This window comes from Nipponia nippon, unplaced genomic scaffold (genome assembly GCF_047370975.1).
Source record: "Nipponia nippon isolate SJK-2023a ecotype South Korea unplaced genomic scaffold, ASM4737097v1 scaffold_3, whole genome shotgun sequence".
In the NCBI taxonomy this organism is placed as follows: domain Eukaryota; kingdom Metazoa; phylum Chordata; class Aves; order Pelecaniformes; family Threskiornithidae; genus Nipponia; species Nipponia nippon.
Genome location: NW_028262347.1, coordinates 42,943,080 through 42,963,462, shown reverse-complemented (window position 1 = coordinate 42,963,462; position 20,383 = coordinate 42,943,080). Strand labels below are relative to the sequence as shown.

The following is a 20,383-nucleotide window of genomic DNA, read 5'->3' as shown; positions in this document are numbered from 1 at the left end:
CAGATTAATACCATCCCTACTGAGCAGCTGACCAAGCTCTGGACTATCAAGGCAAACTTGGGTTTAAGAGAAGTTTTTGACCTTTTCTCAGTAGTGTTACAACCCTCGGTTCCCTGAAGATGGCGGAGGGTTTGGGTGTCTTGAGGACGGTGCCTGACAAGGTAACTGTAGTGCAACAACAGAGCAGCATAAAATTCTGCCTTTAAACACGCTGGTAGATGATAATGTGACTTGAGCTCGTTGATGGGCAAGGAGTAATAGCAATTAAGCACATCAAATGCAGTGTAAATCTACTCCATGCAAACACACCAGCTGGGTGAAAGCCGTGACAGTCGGAGTCCTTGCCTCTGCTAACGTGACTTTATTAGCAGCAGTTCCTAAAGGTCTACAGTTAGGTACAATTACTTTTGCCTTAGTCAGATCCCGAGTGGAAAACTTACAGAAGAGCTTAGTTTCTTTTGAGGGCTGGAGCAGCTCCCACCACAAGCCTGCGAGGCCTGAGCTGATAGCACCTGCAATTGCGCTTCTTGTGAAGCCAATGGGAATGGCCCCCTCAGCAGGAGACCCAGGACCAGCCCACCACAAAGGCATTCTGTGAGAATGAGGTACGTACTTAAGCCTAAAACTGTGATGCAAAAAATCACCCAGTTTGAGGCAAGCTGCCTTATTTTTATGCAAGTAACCAGCATTTAGTATGAACAGCTTCGCGATTTTTTTATTTTTAATTTTTTTTTTTAAACCTGGGCCTAAGTTTCTTGGGCACCTGAAGCAGACCTTCACCAGTGTCCTTGGGCTCCTCTGCCAAGGTCCTTCTGCAAAGCTTATGGCTTGCTCTTGCCTATAGTAAGGAGGAGGCACATGAGATCTGGGCATCGACACCTCTTAAAAGCACAAATGGCACCTGAGGGGAGCGTGCCTGAGCCTCAGCAGGTAACGGGCAGTTGTAGGGGGTCCTTCCACCCCTTCCAGTGAAGGCCGTGCTCTTGCACAGCTGTGGGGAGGCACGAGCTCCATCCCAGGGGTTACAGCCCATGCGGTGGTCTGGGGTGGAAGGAGGAGCTTCAGTTTCAACTCTCATTGTGCCCAACAGAAGTTAAAGAAAAGATGAGATTTGAAACTCTTTCTGGTTTGGGAAGCAGGCTGATACCTCGGGGGGAGGAGGCGAGAAACAACCCTTCACGGACTGAATTTATAGAGACACATTCAAGACTGGGAATGCTACAATAAAATAGTAAGCAAATGTGTCGGCATGGTCTAAGGCAGAGTGTCAAGCAACATCTACGACTGCTGTCTGAGGCAGTGAAGCAGCGCAAGCCAAAAGCCTAATTGGAAAAATACGTACTAGTCAAAATAATGCACAAAGAGCATTTTGTGCAGGTTACAAAGGAACAATGTGGATATGAGGAAGAACGGACAGCCGGCTCAAAATGTGAGCCAAGAGCTTGTACAGTTCACAGGGAGGGAAAGACTGTAACTGAAAAAGACAACAGCAAGGCAGAAGCAGCACACGTTTCAGGTGGGAGCGAGACAGAAAGAAACAGCACAGCCCAGGGAACCCGGGCAGAAACCTTTGGTCCTGCCACTCGTACTGATGAGCCTCATACTTTTCTCCCCCCCCAAAAAAAAGTACTTTTCTCCTTTGCCAACTTGACACTTGTGCAGGAAGGCTTGATCCCCTCTGACTGACACTTGTGCAGGAAGGGTTGATCCCCTCTGACTCTTCTGACCTGAGCAAGGACAGCTCTGAGAAGCAGTATCCAGGCCCCAGCAGCCAAGGACATGAAGACAATGACAACATCCCCTTTCCACAGCCTCGTTACCTGATGGAAGTGCGTCCTCTTCTCAGGAACGGCATGCTGAAAATGCTGAGCGGGACTGCTCGACAGACAGAAAGCAAAGTAATGCTCTTGACACGCTACTGAGCAGCTGAAACCGCTCTCTGTTAGTCGATGTCGCTACTGCAGTTGATCTAAACCCGCCACATTGGCACAGTTGGCAGGTGCGATTTATGCTGACAAAAAAGGGCATCTAACATATTGTTCATTTACCTATAAAAAAGAGCTTTCGATTCTTAGAAAAATGAACAGAATAAGCGATCAGAAGTGATTTAAACTGCTAAAAATCCAGGGCTTTACTTTCATTTCCTGGAGGGAGTCATAGCGATAACTCACGGCTCCACACTGCTCTACATCCCAACAACTTATTTAATGTGCTGACAGAAAAACAAAGAAAGGAAGGAAAAAAGAAAACTTGTAACCATAAAGACAATATACTTGTCAAGAGGAACGAGTACTCTACACTGAAGTGCTTTCACTTGGTTACCGTCAACTTTTCAGCTGCAGCCAAGCACTGAAGAATAAAAGCTCGGCTCAGGCTGGGGTAATGCTTCGAGTTAGTCTCAGTTTGGAGCCCTAATCTCAGGGGAGACTGGTTCTCGAAAGTACTTTGACTTCGTGATCTGGAGATCTTTAGTAGTATGTAGGACTGGAGGCAATGTGAATATGGCACTAAGTTTCTAAGATACGGCACTAAGTTTATAAGATACTGCAAATAAATTCAACTTGGAATTAGTAGGTGCAATTTTTACTGATCTCCGTTCCGTAGCCTAAGGTGGATAAAACCCAAATGCAAGTGTTCACAAGCAAACATTGCGTTCACAGCAAAAAAAAAAAAATATCTGATTTTACTTAAAGGCAGCTCATGGAAGGTGCGAGGGAGTGAACTCTAATCAAGCCATAATGAGGGTGCAGAGGGCAGGCTTCTTCCCAAATAAAACAAACCAAGTAACCAGCTTCCAAGCCATCAGGAGCCCACCCATACCTCCCAAGAGCAGCAACGCTCTGATGGAGCACTGCCAATCTCTGACAGAGATCTTCAGCACAGAATGTCTTTTTTAAAAAAGAAAGTACCTTCCCCCGTCTTTACCAGACAAGTCAAAGGGTGGTCGGCAGAGGCGAGCGTGGGCCCAGCCTCACCAGAGCCATTCCCTGGGGGAGAACAGCACCAGCAATTCCCAATGTCAATACTGAACCCACACCCAGCAGAAAACACAGAGACTTCTTTTCTCCCCTTTAGGTGTGCTCTTAAGGCCTAGCCTTATACTTTAATACATATTGGTGGTTATAAATATCCGGATTACGTTCCAACTTGGATAGTTCCCTTGTTTCGACTCAAAATCTAGCCTTTAGCACGGACCAGAAGAGTAAAGATATTCTGTCTCCTGCAAGTGCCGCCTAGAAGCACACATCTCGGTCACAACTACTAGCCCTATGCGGACGTCTTGTTTACCCTTAGAATACCTCAAATGTCATTAAATATGTACATTTGGTCGCCTGAAACATTCCCCAGAAGGAATTCTCCGTTAAGAAACGTTACCTTGCCAGCACGCTTTGCTCAAAAGAAAGGAGTATCTAATTAGTGAATGGTAACTTCAATGGGTAGTACAAAGGTGTACTTTACCAAAACCCAGTGTAGGAGTGCACAGGATTTCACATCAGCACAGAATTGGGTTCATGCTGTCTTTAAGACACCTGTAAATCTTTCCAGAAAGACTTTACTAAGATAAGATGCAAGACAGCAGCTAGTTTCTCATGGTATGGCTTCTGAAACTGGGCAGAACCAAGTCTCTCTGAAATCACATCCCAAGTCAAGACAAACACTGCATCTAAGAGTCAATATTTATTTGATTAATAACTTACAAAATTTAACAGATTTAATTTATGTAAGGAGAGCTAATTTATTAAACATTTTACAGATTTTTTTGTTCACAATGTAATACATCAAGATCTCAACAGTATTAAAATAATACTTGGCACAGTTATAAATAAAGAATATACAAAAAAATCCATAGCTTAAAATGTAGTGATGCTGTTTTACACATTAATTGAAAAAAAAAAAAGATCTGGTGGACATCAAAGAATACAGAAACCTGCAAAGAAACAGCACATGTTTAGGGCCAAGACAAAATTCCCATTTATTCTATCTATGTCAGATTAAGTTGGTCTGATCTGCTGTTGGTCTGGATCAGCTTTGTTAAGTTTCAGAAGCAATGCAGTTTTGGTTCGACAAGTGAATTGTAAGTTTGATAACTTGACAGAAAAATGCTGCATAGTTGGCTCCCCCCTGCTTGATTTTATGATTTCACATCAAACGATTCAGTGTTACTCAAGACAAGTTACATTTTGCACTGGAAACTTCATACATCCCAAATCCATATATGCAAGTTAATTTTCACAACTACCTACTATTGCTCAAATTCTACAGGTCTCAACAAAACTGTCACCAGAGAGCTATTAACAAGTAAATAGTGCAGAACTCACTACGTACTACCAAAGATCACCTCTTCTTTTGCAAACATTTTTGACATGGACTGCGTGACACGATTCATGGCAGTTAATGCTGCTGGGCAACTAAAACCAAAACTGGTATCACGTACTGAACTGCTCTTCTGGTGCTAGGCGATATTTAAGAAAGTGGATTGAAGTTCTTCAAGTCAACCGACCCCCAACAGAAATGTAAAAAAACCGTATGAACAAATATGCAGAACATCACTGGTGATGAAAATAAGCAACATTGTAAAGTCTTCATGCTTTTTTCCGATAAGAAAAAAATATGAATAACCGATGTCAACTGTTTTCACTGAAATAGAACGTGTCTTTGTTAGGATTACCAATTTTTTCTGACAAAAATAGCGAAAGCTTCTTGCCACCCCTACAGCCAAACCTCTCCCATTAAAACTGTGTCCAAGACGATGTTGATTTTTCCAGTATTAAACATTCAAGTACTCTAACGCTGCACTTCTGTAAATCCTGATATCTGGTACTTGCAAACTAAGTGTGTGTCTTGAGATCAATGAACAACTACAGAAAAAATGTTTACTTGCAAATACTGAACATCAACTATTTACAGTTTCACTGCTCCTCTTACTAAGGCAAGGGCTGGGAATACCACTAGATTGCTTTATTACCTGTAATCTGCATATTACAGAAAACGCTAATTTTGCCAAGCATCAAACATGCAGTGAATTTGCAGGGCATAATGCCTATTAACAGCAATATTGAACATCACTAAAAGCTCATTAGATATCTTCCTACACTTTTTTTGGTTGAATAAAATGAAAATGAGCAGCTTTAAATACACTAAACACACACTCACAGAGAGAAAACTGTTTGATAAATTATTTATATACAGATACACATTCTTTACACTGGTCTCAGACATCTGCTTTCAGGTCCCTCCCCAAACTCCCCTCACAGGTTTCTCGAACCACTGGGTTGCTACAGCACTTCGAAGAGAACTAACCTGATTCTCAGTCTCTCTGTAAACAATAGTTAAGGAAGCAGTGAATAATTCACTATGAGTATATGGAAACACCATAACAAAAATCAGTGCATCACATTCAAGAAAAGCCCCTTTGGAATGCAATTTCAGATCATTCCTTACCTTCCAAACATATCTGTAGCATGAGAACTTAAAAAAAGAAATTAAGGGTGATTTCCACGTGCCAATACACCATCTTCTTCAGAACGCTGCGTTACTTTTATTGTGTGCGCGTGCTGTTACGGGGATTTTTAAATTTTTATTTTAAAAGTTTCGTTTCCATTATTTTACATCCAAACAAAATAAGCATTTCAGACAACTTTCAGTTCTTCTTCTGCAGTTGCATTCAATTTAAAACTATCTTGTCTTTTTATAGTTGAGATTTTTGCTTTCACATCTGTGGTTTCCCCCAGGCAATCTCTCTTCCAACATGTCTCCAATTACACCACATTGTGTATGATGACCAAATCTAATATTCAGGCACTGCTAGTTTGTAAGTTGCTTATACAATTACTTCGAAGATAATGAATTTTTTCCACTTTTTTCCTGAACATTATATACTGTAATCTAGTTTTACAGGTGTATCATGCATTTAAGCAGGGCTTTAACTTTGATAGAAGAGCTTTCCTTATTTGCGCAATTGTTTCTTTCAGACTATATGATCTCGGAACGTGGTTATTACAAGTATTTAGTTGTACCACTAACTGGTGGCAAAAACAATCACCAAAAAACGTGGGCAACGTATTTTTTTCCTCAACAGTATCTGACGTGCCCTACTGCTATAACTTAACACGTTACAGGGGTTTCCCACCACATGATGTTTATAACAGTATTGAAAAGCACATTTTTCAATGTACATAATACTACGGAAAATCTGTGTTAAAAAAAAAATCACATTACAGGAACTACAACATCGTGATCAGTGAACTCTGCATCATGAAATTTAGTTTTATATTCTAGATTCTTGTTTCAGTGGAATTATTAATATTGGGAAATAATTTTTTCTGCTCAGCACAACGTAACTACTTATGTCAATTCTTCAATAATCTCATGCTCCACTGTGAAAGACCTGAAATAAAACCCCAACAACAAATACTGTGAATGCTGTCGTGAATAATTCTCACGTTAAGAATTGTTAAAATCCCTTTTTGATCTTCCTCCTCTTCCTTATCAGGTTTGGCAGTTTATTCTGTCCATTTTTACTTTTGTTAATAAAATTCTGATGAAGAGAAGGTACCTTAAGATTCATCATCAGCCCTACACATAGCATGCTACTCTTCAAGGGATGCGGATTCGAGAGAGAGAGAAAATTTTCCAGGCACCACTCAGATATGATATGCTCACAGGATGAAGGTGGTGCTACACCAGCTGGTAGCCTGATCCTGAAGTTTGGTCATATTCTATTGTATACTGCCTTGTCCAGTCCACGATAACGGGCCGAAAAAGACCACAGCATCTGAATTCAAAGAAGTCTATAATGTTCCTTATACATCCATGGCTAAAAACAGAACAAAACCACATGTTAGTAAGCAATACCATAGCTCGTCTAACAAAGTACAACATACCCACAAATTTGATTCTTCACCTTTAAGTTCCTAACTGTAAAAAACAAATTCAGTTAAGAATTATCTTAGTGCTTGCTGATGAGCAAGTTCTGAAATAAGCAGCAGTCACCAGACTGGTGAAAATTATTCGATCCTTGGACACAACCAAGACACTAATTTTCTTCCACTATCTGCCAAAACTGCATGGAGAAACGTAACGTGTTATTGGCAGTGCACCATCATGTAGCACAGCATGGTAATTCAGATCCCTTTCTAAGAGGAAAGTTGCATTGTACAGATGGATGCAAGACGAAACAGTATGAAGTGAATGTCTTCCTAGGATAATTTCCATTTTTATTAATATCTATTTCTGTTGTACGTACTGGTTCGCCAGCTGCAGATCTAAGATCAATTATGTCCTAGACAACACAAAATGAAGAAAGCATTATCTGAATTAAATGAACTATTTAAGTGCTTTCTGCTGCTGAATCAATTAATTGTCAAATATTTAAGATACCGACATCAAAATTCCAACATGTTGGGTTTTTTTAACTTAATTACATGTGGGCTGAATAGATCACAGTTTTCTGGAAGAGAAGCTCGTGTTATGATATATGCAAGAATAGGTCTAAGTAACAAGGACATGACAACTACTTGATGTCAACGCTTCATCTGACAGGTGATGCCAAGTCAGTTATATTAGACATCTGGTGTTATTTTCAGGAGTCATTTTTATAATAGCAGCTATTTCAGTGAAAATGGTTTGTGAATGTGACATTAATTTGGGGATAAAACCAACATTTTTTTCCTATTCTGCACACCACCCTATGTTCTTCAGGCAAAATACTTATGCTTTTGTTACAACTGTGATTTGTAGGAAGACTGCAGCCATCCAGAGATGCTTGTCTATTTCTCACTAGAAGTTTTGTATGGAAGGATATTAAAACAAGATCACACAAACTTCTCTTGTAGCACAAAATCAAACTGCAACAAGAACCTCTACCTCCTGTTCCCCTGGGCCGGGGAACCTGAAAGAGCAGCAGCTCCCACAGGAGACAGAGTATATGCAGCACGATGAGACATGCTTTTGTCCTTTTGCTGCTCCTTTTGTAACGTGCCCTCAACCCACCAATATTCCAGCCTCATGCCTTCATTTATTTCCTGCTTTGGCTCCATAAGCTGCTCCATGCTGCCATATTCCCATCCCAGTGCTACATCGTCCCCGAGCCCCTCTCTCAGCTTGCACCCTCATCACTACAGAAACCAGAATCCCAACCTACCCTTTGCATACTGACATCCAAAAACCTGTGTCTCACCCATGCAACACCCACTTCAGTTCCTGGGACATCCTGCTCCCTTCCCCACAAACAGCTTTGCCCATGCTCTTCCTCCTGAGCAGGAGGGAGGTGCTGCCTCTTTTCTCACAGTGAAGAGAGCAAGGGGAGCTACTGCACAGAGCAAATTCAACAGCACATTAAATATCAATCAGGAGAAAGTGCCTGGTGTGGAAGTGAAGATGCAGGTCAACATCGACACCGTGCAGTAAGTCACTACCTCTGGTTTGGGCATCTGATTTATAAAGAGGATATTTATTTCCCATAAACTCTACAGCAAAATATGACCACTGCTGGAAAGCATTATTTTCTGTGTTTATGCAACTCTGTCTAGAGTCACTGCAAAACGTTTATCACTTCCTTTAACGGGACAGAATGTGTTACTGTAAAAATAGCTGACAGATTCAGCATTCCAAGTAGTGAAAATACTTTAAAAGTATTTAGCTATGTTCTGTTTCAACAAACTGCACAATTCACACGTATGCAAGGCTACACAAATAAGAAATATGTTTAAAACTTACTTGAATGGGCTTTCAATAGATGTGGTTGTAACTTTAAAGTGCTTGTATCTTCTTGCATTCATTCTTTCATTTGTAGTGATACCTAAGCAAGATATCTGAAGACAGGAAAAAGAGTAATCAATTTAGCTCATGTAAAAACATGCAAACAAGTCCTGCATGAGCCAGACTGAAAAAAAAAAAAGGACCAAATTTACTGGTTTATATTCCTTCTTTTGAAGAAGGCATTTTTGTCTGGGGACATTATGAGATCCCAACAGAAAACACCATACAACAGCTGTACCAGATTGTGCAAAGGGTTTAATTTTTAAAGTGATCAGAAATAAATCATGATCACTGAATAAACTGTGACTTCTTAGTTCATAATAAAGAGATATCATATAGATAGGTATAGTGCTGTGTTTTGGATTTAGTATGAGAATAATGTCGATAACACAGTGATGTTTTAGTTGTTGTTGAGCAATGCTTATGCTCGTCAAGGACTTTTTAGCTTCCCCTGCTCTGCCAGGTGCACAAGAAGCTGGGAGGGAGCACAGCCAGGACAGCTGACCCAGACTGGCCAAAGGGCTATTCCATACCGTATGACGTCATGCCCAGTATATAAACTGTGCGGAGTTGGCTGGGGTGCAGCGATCACTGCTGGGGGGCTGGCTGGGCGCCGGTCAGCAGGTGGTGAGTGGTTGCATCACTTGTTTTCCCTGGGTTTTTTTGGTTTTTTGTTCATTTGTTTTTTCACTTTTCACTATTATTAGTAGCATCATTATTACTATTATTTTATTTTATTTCAATTATTAAACTGTTCTTATCTCAACCCGTGAGTTTTCTCACTTTTACCCTTCCGATTCTCTCCCCCATCCCACCGGGTTACACCACAACAATGGCAACTTTTGAAGCAAGAAGTAAAGGTTTTAAATTATTTTTCTCAGATAGTAGGTAGTGTTGTGGCAATAACCCTGGCCAGTTCAAGGACAAGTTCAAACTTTATAGTGGAGAGAGACAGAAAAAAAAAAAGGCAGCAAGAGTAGGGGCTGTGCAGTTGCAAACCAAAATAAGCAAATTAGAGAATATCTTTATCAATTCCATCATTATGACAAACTCCAAAGAGATTTGTCAAGAACAATCCTAAGTTTTCTTTGAGTAAAACTCTTAGGAAATTTAGTAATATGACTGTGTGTTTGGCTTTCATTTATCCAGGATTAGTTAAGAAGGGAAATGCTGGAATTATTTTGCTTAATTACACTAATGATACAAAATATTATGAGACATATTTTTCCAAGTGACATAATTCAAAGATTCATCTGTACACAGATCGTATTAACAGGAATCCACAATAGGGAACTTAATGGATCATGATGTAAGTATGACGGATAGCTCTCCGGAAAGTTACATGCTTATTCTGCTATAGAACTCGTCTGCTATTGCAGATGACACCAAGCTGGGCGGCAGCGTCGATCTGCCTGAAGGCAGGAAGACCCTACAGAGAGACCTGGACAGGCTGGATCGATGGGCCGAGGCCAATTGCATGAGGTTCAACAAGGCCAAGTGCCGGGTCCTGCACTTCGGTCACAACAACCCCATGCAACGCTACAGGCTTGCAGAAGAGTGGCTGGAGAGCTGCCTGGCGGAAAAGGACCTGGGGGTGTTGGTTGACAGCTGCCTGAACATGAGCCAGCAGTGTGCTCAGGTGGCCAAGAAGGCCAATGGCATCCTGGCTTGTATCAGAAATAGTGTGGCCAGCAGGACTAAGGAAGTGATCATCCCCTTGTACCCGGCACTGGTGAGGCCGCACCTTGAGTACTGTGTTCAGTTTTGGGCCCCTCACTACAAGAAGGACAGCGAGGTGCTGGAGTGTAGCCAAAGAAGGGCAACGAAGCTGGTGAAGGGTCTGGAGCACAAGTCTGATGAGGAGCGGCTGAGGGAGCTGGCGTTGTTTAGTTTGGAGACAAGGAGGCTGAGGGGAGACCTTATTGCTCTCTGCAACTACCTGAAAGGAGGTTGTAGTGAGGTGGGGGTCAGTCTCTTCTCCCAAGTAACAAGTGATAGGACAAGAAGAAATAGGCTCAAGTTGTGCCAGGTGAGATTTAGATTAGATATTAGGAAGAATTTCTTCACGAAGAGAGTGGTTAGACATTGGAACAGACTGCCCAGGGAAGTGGTGCAATCACAGTCCCTGGAAGTATTCAAAAAACATGTGGATGTGGTGCTTAGGGACATGGTTTAGAGGTGGACCAGGCAGTTAGGTTAACAGGTTGGACTCAATGATCTCAGAAGTCCTTTCCAACCTTTCTATTCCATGATTCTAAGTCTGGTGGGTTAGACTGCTTTGAAAACCATCTGAAATACATGTAGTTCCTCTGCTCATTTGTCTTGGGCAGGAAAGACCTCTGAAAGACTGAATGGCTCTTGCTCACACATACAAGACTTTGAAATTGATAAATGTTGTAAATGATGAATATTGTAGAGAAAGGAGGACAAAACTTAAATTTCCTGAAAAGTTTTACCTACGCCTTAGAGGATGATTTTTATTTCCAGGATCTCTGAAAAGATTAAATCAGCAAGTCTCATGTTTCGTTTATGTCAAGTCATACTGAAAGACTTCCAAGTGATACTTTCAGTATGACTTGTCTTTCCTTAAAAAGGATAAAGAAAAACTTGTGTTTGGTCAGATTACAGTACAGTAATGTGATCACAAATCACACTGAAGCAGCGTAAGAAATTATTGCAAATTATTGCATCCTCTTTGAAGTTACCACCCTTATTCTGCTAATGACATACTGCATTATTCCAAGTTCGACCCACAGATCTTATCCTCTATTAGTCTTTATTGCCTTTCTCTCATCTGTTCTGCCTTTTCGTCATTCTGAGAATGGAAAGCAGGAGGTAGGTATTTTAACCTCTTACAAAAAAAAAAAAAAAAAGGCACAAGTGAATGAGAAGTGAATGATGCCTAATATCCAGAGACACCAGATGCCTGCCTCCTCCAGCATGAGTGAGAGACTGAAGACTTGGTCTTGCATGATGAACATTAAAATTTAAATGACAGAACTATTTGAAATTCTTATGTCACTCCCAAGACTCAGCATTACAAATGAAGTGTTCTTCCATACCTGATACATCTGACACATGAGTAACACAGCCACCCACATGAAGTGAAAAACACTGTTTAGAAACATCCAAAACATCCACGGAGAACAGGTAGCAATCTGTGTAATATAGGTCCAAAATCCATCCTTTGCATAACTTGTCTCACAGTGGAAACCCCAGTCTAGAGAAAAAACAAAGTGTCAAAAACCACAGAGAAGATTTAAAATATGTTTATTGTACCTCAACATAACGCCCACATTAGAATGTATTAAATTAAATAAGAAAATGACAATGTGCCAAAATAGTTTTACTTGCTCTCTCTTCCTTTCTCAACTCCTTGAATACATGACATATGGACATACTTGGCTGTGATGAAGAAAAAAAAATCTAGGACAAGAAAAACATCATCTTCTAACTTAAGATATCCAATATAGCCAATTATTAATATGCAGTTCAATTCCAGAATAAAAATATCCAAAACTCTGATAAGGCAGAAGTCTGTTTAAAATCCATACCAGGAAATAAACAAAGTGTTTATACACAATTTTAAAAAAGCCAAAAAACCACATTTACTCACAAGAGATACATCCATAAATCATCCAGCAGATCATAAAAAGCAGGAAGAACAGGTATCCCATAAAATAGCGATGGTTCCCTGCTCCTAAAGTTGCACAACAAGAAGGATCAAATTACTATCAGAAGACAGACAACACGACATCAGAAAGTTTCATTGCTTGCTTAGAAGTACTGCTTATTATTGTATACAGAAACATTACTCTCCAATATTAAGCCAATATAACTTCCAGACAGTGAAATTAGCTGGTTTACTTATGATTTTTTTTACTTCTGAGACAACAAAGCAATGTTTTATTTTCTTCAATTTCTGTCATGTTACAGCTGCAATTCACACAAATGCATTTCATTTGTAAACTCTTTCATGAGCTAATAAAATTATTGATAGACAATATTTAGAAGAATGATGGTGCCAGCTGTTGCAGAGCCCTGAACAGCCAGGAATTACACATCAATAAATATTTTTAAAATTCCATTAAAAAATTGTCAGACTGCAGAGTTACTTTCTTAAAATAAATAGAAATATGAATAAATCTACAACCTCCCTTGATAATAAGCTAACTCATAACAGGTTTAAACCTGCTTGATGAAGCTAACTACAAATAAAATATCTAACAGAACTTGTAAAACAAATACATGTAAGTGAACAGACGAGGCCTGACAACCTGGCTAAAATAATGAATGGGATAAAAACCATTCTGCTTAAGACAGAATTTAAATGCAAGAAAATTCTGTTACTAAAAGACTGGTCTATTTTTAACATTAATAGAGCTAAAAGGATGCCTCTTATGCGAGTACATTGTAATTCTGATGTAACTCAGCCTTCTGTTTGTAAAATATGTCCACTGTTGCAACCTTCCAACAGCTCTAGGCTGTAAACTAAACCCGCAGAGATGATAATGGGCTACAAAAGATTTGGCTGTCATCATCTACGAGCACAGCATTTGCTTCTTCATTATGTCAAATGTTTTGCCTGCTAAAACAAGAGCATCCTCTGGAGGCAGAAAATAATCAAGTGCTTTTAGCAAGTGAACTGAAAGACTATATAAATAAGAGATGAGGAAAAATACACATACAACACAAGCTAGACTAAACACAAGGCTTTTCCTTGAAAATCAAACAAGTTCCTTCAGACATAAAATATGTTGTAACATTGCCTTCAGTCATCTAAGAGCATATGAGAAACAGTGTTGGGAATGTCCCTAAGGTATCACTTTCATTTGCATTCTAAATTTCAGAACTGTTACGTTTCATAAAAGACATTTAAACAAAGAAAAATGGAAGTTAAACTGTGACCTAGAGGTTCACCTGAGAGGCATCTGATGAGATGCTCCTTTCAGCAGCATCTTCAATAATACTAAACCAAATTCTGCTTAACAGGAAATCCGTCTGTATTTGGTAAGTACCTATGTGTAGCATTTAAAACTATAAATGAGACAGGTACAACCTTGGTCACAGTTAAAAAAAGACTTTGGAAAAAGAAAGTGAAGAAACTGCCTTTCTTCTGTATCTGAAATAAGATTGGGCAAAACACAGCACTATTCTCTACAGTTTCTCCCTGGACTGGCAGGAACACAGTCAGTTATCCTCCACAGTTAAAACAACGCTGTAAGAATTGTTGCTCATTTCTTTTATATGGTTGTGCTTATACTATACATAAGTAATAACCTATAATAAAGATAACTGATTTTTTACTGATGGGGTTATATTGCATGACTTTGTTTATTTCTCAATTTTTCCTACTTTCAGCTCCTTAGAGAAGAATTTTTATTGGGGGGAAAAAGCGATCATTATTCTAAACCATAAAATAATTTCTCACGTACACAAGACCCACCTCTGAGTCACTGCTATCAGAACAATAATTCAGTACGTCAGGATAACCCATGTGACATAACAGTTTAAAATTTGGCTCTAGCTCCTTTCATGCTGTTACTTGAAAACCAGGTATCTGTTGCAAGTCTGCAGTTTGTGTTTGAAATGTAACTACAAATTAAATGAAATGTAACTACAAGTTTAATAAAATCTGTTATTTTTCATCTTCAAGCAACGAACTGTAAAATACAATGCCATTTTGATACTCCATTAAAAAGATAGGTATAATCACCTTTAGAGACTGCTCACTGTAATTTTGTGGGTATGATGAAAATAATTTGCCCCAATTGCTCATTTATTTATTTTTCAAATAGTCTGCACTTTTTTTCAACCTCTTCAGAATGGTAAAAATATTCTCTCTCAGTCTCTCTATGTGGCAAGTTTTATTGCCAAAGGATTTATTTTAGAGTGTCCGTACACACTCTGACCATATTTCTCAGTCCTATCTTTAGTAAAATTCTTATCCTTCTAACACATTCAAAGGAAGACTACAGAAAACATTTCCAAATTCCACCCTTCCAGAAAGGCGTGATTCATGTTTCCCTTTTTGGCAAACATACCATGAATGCTGTTTTAAGAATGGATTCTGTTTTGTAATCCTATGCCCAGAGTCGCCATGTACCAAACTGAGAGCGCCAGAGAAGCCATATAAGGTCATTTAGACCAGCAGCCCCTCCAGTTCAGGGCTGTTCCCATAGTGTGACTTCTAATGCTTTTTTCCCAGCCTACTTTCAAGCATCCTAATGTTTACTTTTACCTCCAGTTATCCCAATCTCTAGAAGGAGGATTCTGCTTTTCCATCACCATTGGTTTTTAAAAACCATTTCCTCCACCTAACTTAATCCCATTACTTACATACTCTCTTATTACACACAAACTAAGGTCTTTCCTCCCCCATCTGTTTTTTTATACTTTTCCAGTTACTGATGAAAATACCGGATCTTTCTGTCCCATTAACAAGTACTCCTCAGCACGCCTGTACAACAAACTGTCACTAAACACTATCCAAAACCTGAGCCCAGCCCCACCTGCCTGTTTTAATTAAAAATTTCTTAGTTCTTCATTGTAAGACATCTAAAATATAAACCAAAAGTAGCTCAGGTAGCAACATCAGTAGGAAATATAAAATAGAAGGGAGTGATATAAGCCCATCTCAGTGAGACTTAGAGATGTTCTCTTACAATTCAAATGCCAGCATTGACTATTTTACTCTTGATCATAAGACCAAATTACTGTGACTATCTATTACTATATATATTTGGAAGGACTACAATGAAGCATTTATTGGTTGTCGGCTGTCAATGAATCCAGGTCCTAATTCCTCCCCAAGATTAAAGTTACCTCTGCTTGTGTCCTAAAAAATAAACCAGTGAAGCAAGCTGCACTCATTTCCTAGCTGTGAAGTCTTCAGTACTCCCTGCATAACAATGGCTTTCAAGTAAGTTTCTCAAAAGGTATGACAGGGAACAGTAGCATTTAGCGACTTTATTCCTGTTCTATATCCGCTCCTTTTATCATCACTGGGAGAATAAATGACTACCTGGGGGGTCAAAAAGAGAATACCTCAATAGGAAGTCATTCTGTATCTAACTGCTATAATCAAGACATTTTGAATACGTGTACTTTCCCATTAAATTTCTGAAAATTACTGGTAAAGATGAAAATTTTTATATTATGTAACGGATAATAGTTGTGGAATCAGTACATACTTTTTCTGCAAACATTAAAAAGCAGTTAAGCTTTGCAACTTTTAATTACTAGAGTTTATGTTAATAAAAATATATAGATAGGAAACTGAATTAGACACAGAACGATTTTGAGGATGGGTATATAATAGACAATACAAATGAGAATAATGCAGAGAATCGCATGTAGAAAAAAAAATTAAGCTCTATATTGAAAATGTTTTTCCTTCTACCAAAAGTCCACAACAGTTTTTCTCAGACTTTGGCAGAAGCCGAGTCACTTGCACCGTGAAACGAGAACAGACAAAACCCAGCACAACACCCAGGGTCAATTTCAGAAGCTTCTCCCTTCTTTATCTGTTAAGACAACATCATATTTAGCAAATTACTCACCTACACAGTTACCCACCCACGGGCAGTGGTGATCAAACTTCGCTATACATCGATTGCATACACCACAGTGTTTGGACCTCACTGGCTTCCGTATCTGTAATGGTTATTATTAACATTTGCTTAGAATTGCAAAAAACCCTGAAATTTTTATATAGAAAAAAAAAACAACTCAATTTAAATGTAAATTGATTTTTGTATTGTTAACCCTGTAGAAAACTTCCAACTTTATGCTAATTTTAAAGCAATCTTAGCTATTAAGCTTAATCTATGTAACACAAACATCTATACCACCTCACTGAAATGATTTTCACACTATTTTTGTTATATATAAAGGATTTTCTTTTTCCCATACAAATTTCTCCTATCCCCTTCAGCTATTGAGCTTTGTATAGCAACCAGTTTCATTTCAGCTTTTTAACAATGAAAATACAGAATGAGTTTGTGAGTTCCACGAATCTGTCAGTATCATTCATAACTGAGCTCCAATGTAAACTCTTCCAGCTTATTTTCTACAGAGAGGAATATGACTCAACAAATGGAACTCGTTGGAACTTCAAATGCTAAATTACTCATAGCAACTTTTTTTAAAAGGTTTTGAAAGAAATATAAAATGGCAATAAAAAAGGAACTGATATTAAGTGTTCTGAGATATATACATATATACACACACATAATTTTTAAGGTGTCACATCTGTACATAATTTTCCAGATTCAATTTTGGGACTATTAACATTATTCATTTTCTACATAGGTCAGAGCATTATAGTGTAACACTGATAACCTCGATAATTTTATATTTACTAGTTAACTTTCTAGAAAAGAAATGCATTACATTTACTGTGGTTACTTTTTTTTTTCCTCAAGCACTTACTTCCTTTTAAATTTTCTGAAACTAAGTACTAACTAGTCCAAGAAAAGTATTTGCTTGCAACTTGGCAATCTTTATAAAAATTAAGATTTTTTTTTTCCCGTCCTCTGATTACTGCCAAATTGAGAAATACACTTGATTTTTGAAAAAAATCTCTTACTAGAATCACCACATAACTTTATTATGAGTTACAGAGGTGGTGGAATGTCACCTGTGATTTTGATAACTTGTTAGCTGTATAACCAGCCATCTTGGCAGATATATTGGATACTTGGGTTTCAACATTGGCAAGGTATTTCCACAGTGATAATTTTTTTTCCTCTTATTGTTGCAGGGTTTTTTGTGTACAGATATATTATTTATTGAAAACACTGCTTAAATTACAGATTACAAATAAATCCTGCCCTTGAAATTGCATTATTAAGGCCAAAAATGTGTTCAGTATAGGAACATGTAATTTTGACCTAGGATTAAAAAAAAAAAAAACAATCAGTGCTACAATTGATTAAAAAATACACTACCAAGCAGGTACTGCAAAATATACTGAGGTCCAGACTTCCTGTCTCTGCAAGTTCTACTATCGTCTGCAGAAGAAAGAGAAAAGAAAGAAAAGAAATTAGAATTTAGCATATTTCCAAATACTGACAACCACTGTAACAGCTGCTTCTGAGACCCAGGGCTGTGAACTCTATTCTTTTCAGGTACTTTCTACACACAGGAACAACTTAAATTCAGCTGAAACTGATTTTAAACCTACTTTGTTAAACCAATACGCACATTTACTTCTAAATTAATTCTAGCTTATACTTATTCCTACTCTATCTAGGTTTAATTAGAGAAAAAGCAAGCTTATATTAATTTTGATACATCCACACAGTGATTAACACCAGTTTGACTAACCTGTTGTTAAACTTACTAAAATTAATGCAGCTGAATTTCTAAACAGGAACACGAATAAAACTAGCCAGCAGAATCAGCCAGTCTAAAAACCAGACTTTCTTTCCAGAGGTATCCCATCACAACCTTTAAATCTATATTCACCTCTTTCCTCAGACATTGAAGCTTCAAGAAAGAAAAGAAATAATGCAAACAAAACCTCCTCTTACAGGTAATGCTGTACTTTTGGGTCAAGCGATACACAGAAGTAGGTATCAGTTAAAGCATACCTGCACACTAAATGACAGCTTTTTTTTTTTTATTTTGTACACTCCTTCAGTACCCTTTTCACTGCTGGAACAGAAGGAACCTAGTATTCTATTAAATGCTCTCCAACAAGTTTTAAAATTCAGCAGCTGCAATCTGTGCCGCATGAGACTTAAATGACATTTGCGATATATGGAAAATATCCTGAAAACATCTTTTGCCAGAATAGCCTTCCTTGAACCAGAAGGAATTCGCTCAGCATGAACAGACTAATGGCAAATAGATTAACCTACTGCTCCCTTTTAAACCACACATATCTTATCCATCAAGGTGGTTTCTAACTGCAGAAGCAATAAAATAGTCCTTACAACCATTTTCTCACCATAGCAATATAAACATAACTTCCTTAATTAGATGATGACCACTAAGGTGGGTATCTTGACTGAAGCTGCAGAAGTTTTCCTTCAAAATAGTACGCTTAATAGCTGGTTAGGAAAAACTTATAGAAACTTTTCCTCAAAGTAACCAGTAAAAGCCAGAGTCAACAGTCCAGGGGTAAATCAGTGTCTTAATGCTTTCCTTGCTTATCTCAGGTAAACGAGGAACAATCTTTACAGTTTTCGAACACTTCTAAGCTCTGAAAGTTGGACTGTTTTTTCTCCTCGCTTGTTTTACTTCCATTTGCTATTGGCCCAGTGTTCTTGCCTCCACCACTGCAACCCTTGAGATCCCCCCTCCAACCAACCACTGCCGTTCACAAGCCTTTCCATGTCCCTCTTGCATCTTGCCAACTTCAGTACTCTACACCCCCCTCTGCCATTCCTCACTGCTCCAACATTTCCCACTACAGCACGTGAAATGAAAGAGCCTCCCTCACAAGAGTAACTTTTGTAAATAAACCAGATTAATAGAAAGCAAAAAACCCAAAAAGACATATCCACTATGATTTCAATGCTGTTGATGTAGTTTTTGATACCTTCGTGTATTTTGGACAATTCCAGTGGGAGTATACACTACACTACAGACTAATGAAGGATGCACAAAGGAATGCACATGTTGCGATGCTCAGCACCGGAGTTCAGTATTGTCCACAGCAAGACTCCAAAGCTCAGGAGAACAGAACTGAACAAGAGCAGATAAACCACTTAAATATAAGTCTCCTTAGAGATTACAGCATAGAGACCCAGGAGTACTTGAGTCAGAGCCACATTTTTGTGGTTTGTAAATGCTGGATCTGTATTACGTGCTTTTGAACTATTAATATTTGATTTTGAAAATTTGGAATTGTTTATTTATTACTTGTTTACTTATTTTAAGAGTGACTTGGCTTATTTTGTAACACAGAAGAAAGGGCATGACATATCAGATGAATAAACATCTGAAATTGTTGCTTACTACATATTTCCAAACATACTTAACTTGGTCATCTGGAATTAAAAGAACTTTCTTGGTTACTTATTCCAAAGCTAAAGGCTAACTCAGCATAAAGCATTTGGAGACAAATTACAAAAACATGAGAAAGCAGCGCACTGCACAAAGGTAAGACAGGCACCCTACCGTAGTTTATGCCCCTGATAACAGACCATTTCACAATTTGGTTAGCTGCAATGTAAGACATCCAAAACATTCGTAGCCATATGCAGCTGACTTTAAGAAGTTGCATTTTACAATTCCTACCCAGTTCAGCAAGGTTTTTGTAACCACACTTAACTACTTAAGCAAGCAGATCAAATGAATTGCATTTTTGTGCAATTTGTTGCATCCGAACCAAAGTACAGTTGCTCACTCTTCTACTTAATTTAGTCCAGTCGAAGGAAGAGAATTTAGTCTGGAACTTACTTTGGCAAATTTGCAATAACAGGAAGGGAGTTTACAAAAGTAAATCTGCACAGTGACTATCAATTCAGTAATAAGTTATTGGAGAAAAAAAAAATCACTTAAGCTATCACAACCATCTCTTAAAGGCTATTATATATTTATCACCACATAAAGCCACAATTCCAAGCATCAGATTTCAATCCACAGAGGTGTTTTCACAAATGAGTGTGAA

At 38.5% G+C, this 20,383-nt stretch overlaps 1 protein-coding gene across 4 annotated transcripts in view; it reads right to left on the bottom strand.

The window, feature by feature from the left end:
* Nucleotides 1-3,665: 3,665 nt before the first annotated feature.
* The window catches only part of ZDHHC17 (zDHHC palmitoyltransferase 17), a 78,133-nt gene continuing 61,415 nt past the window's right edge, over nucleotides 3,666-20,383 (bottom strand). For 3 of the 4 annotated variants that reach the window (XM_087764796.1, XM_087764794.1, XM_087764795.1), the window contains exons 12-17: nucleotides 17,712-17,774; nucleotides 16,323-16,416; nucleotides 12,377-12,460; nucleotides 11,823-11,980; nucleotides 8,719-8,813; nucleotides 3,666-6,817 (exon numbers count right to left, since the gene is read on the bottom strand). In XM_087764796.1, the coding sequence (XP_087620922.1) occupies nucleotides 6,679-6,817; nucleotides 8,719-8,813; nucleotides 11,823-11,980; nucleotides 12,377-12,460; nucleotides 16,323-16,416; nucleotides 17,712-17,774 (633 nt within the window). In that variant the 3' untranslated portion in view covers nucleotides 3,666-6,678. The remainder of the gene's footprint in view (nucleotides 6,818-8,718; nucleotides 8,814-11,822; nucleotides 11,981-12,376; nucleotides 12,461-16,322; nucleotides 16,417-17,711; nucleotides 17,775-20,383) is intronic. The other variant, XR_015706355.1, reaches the window with a different exon arrangement.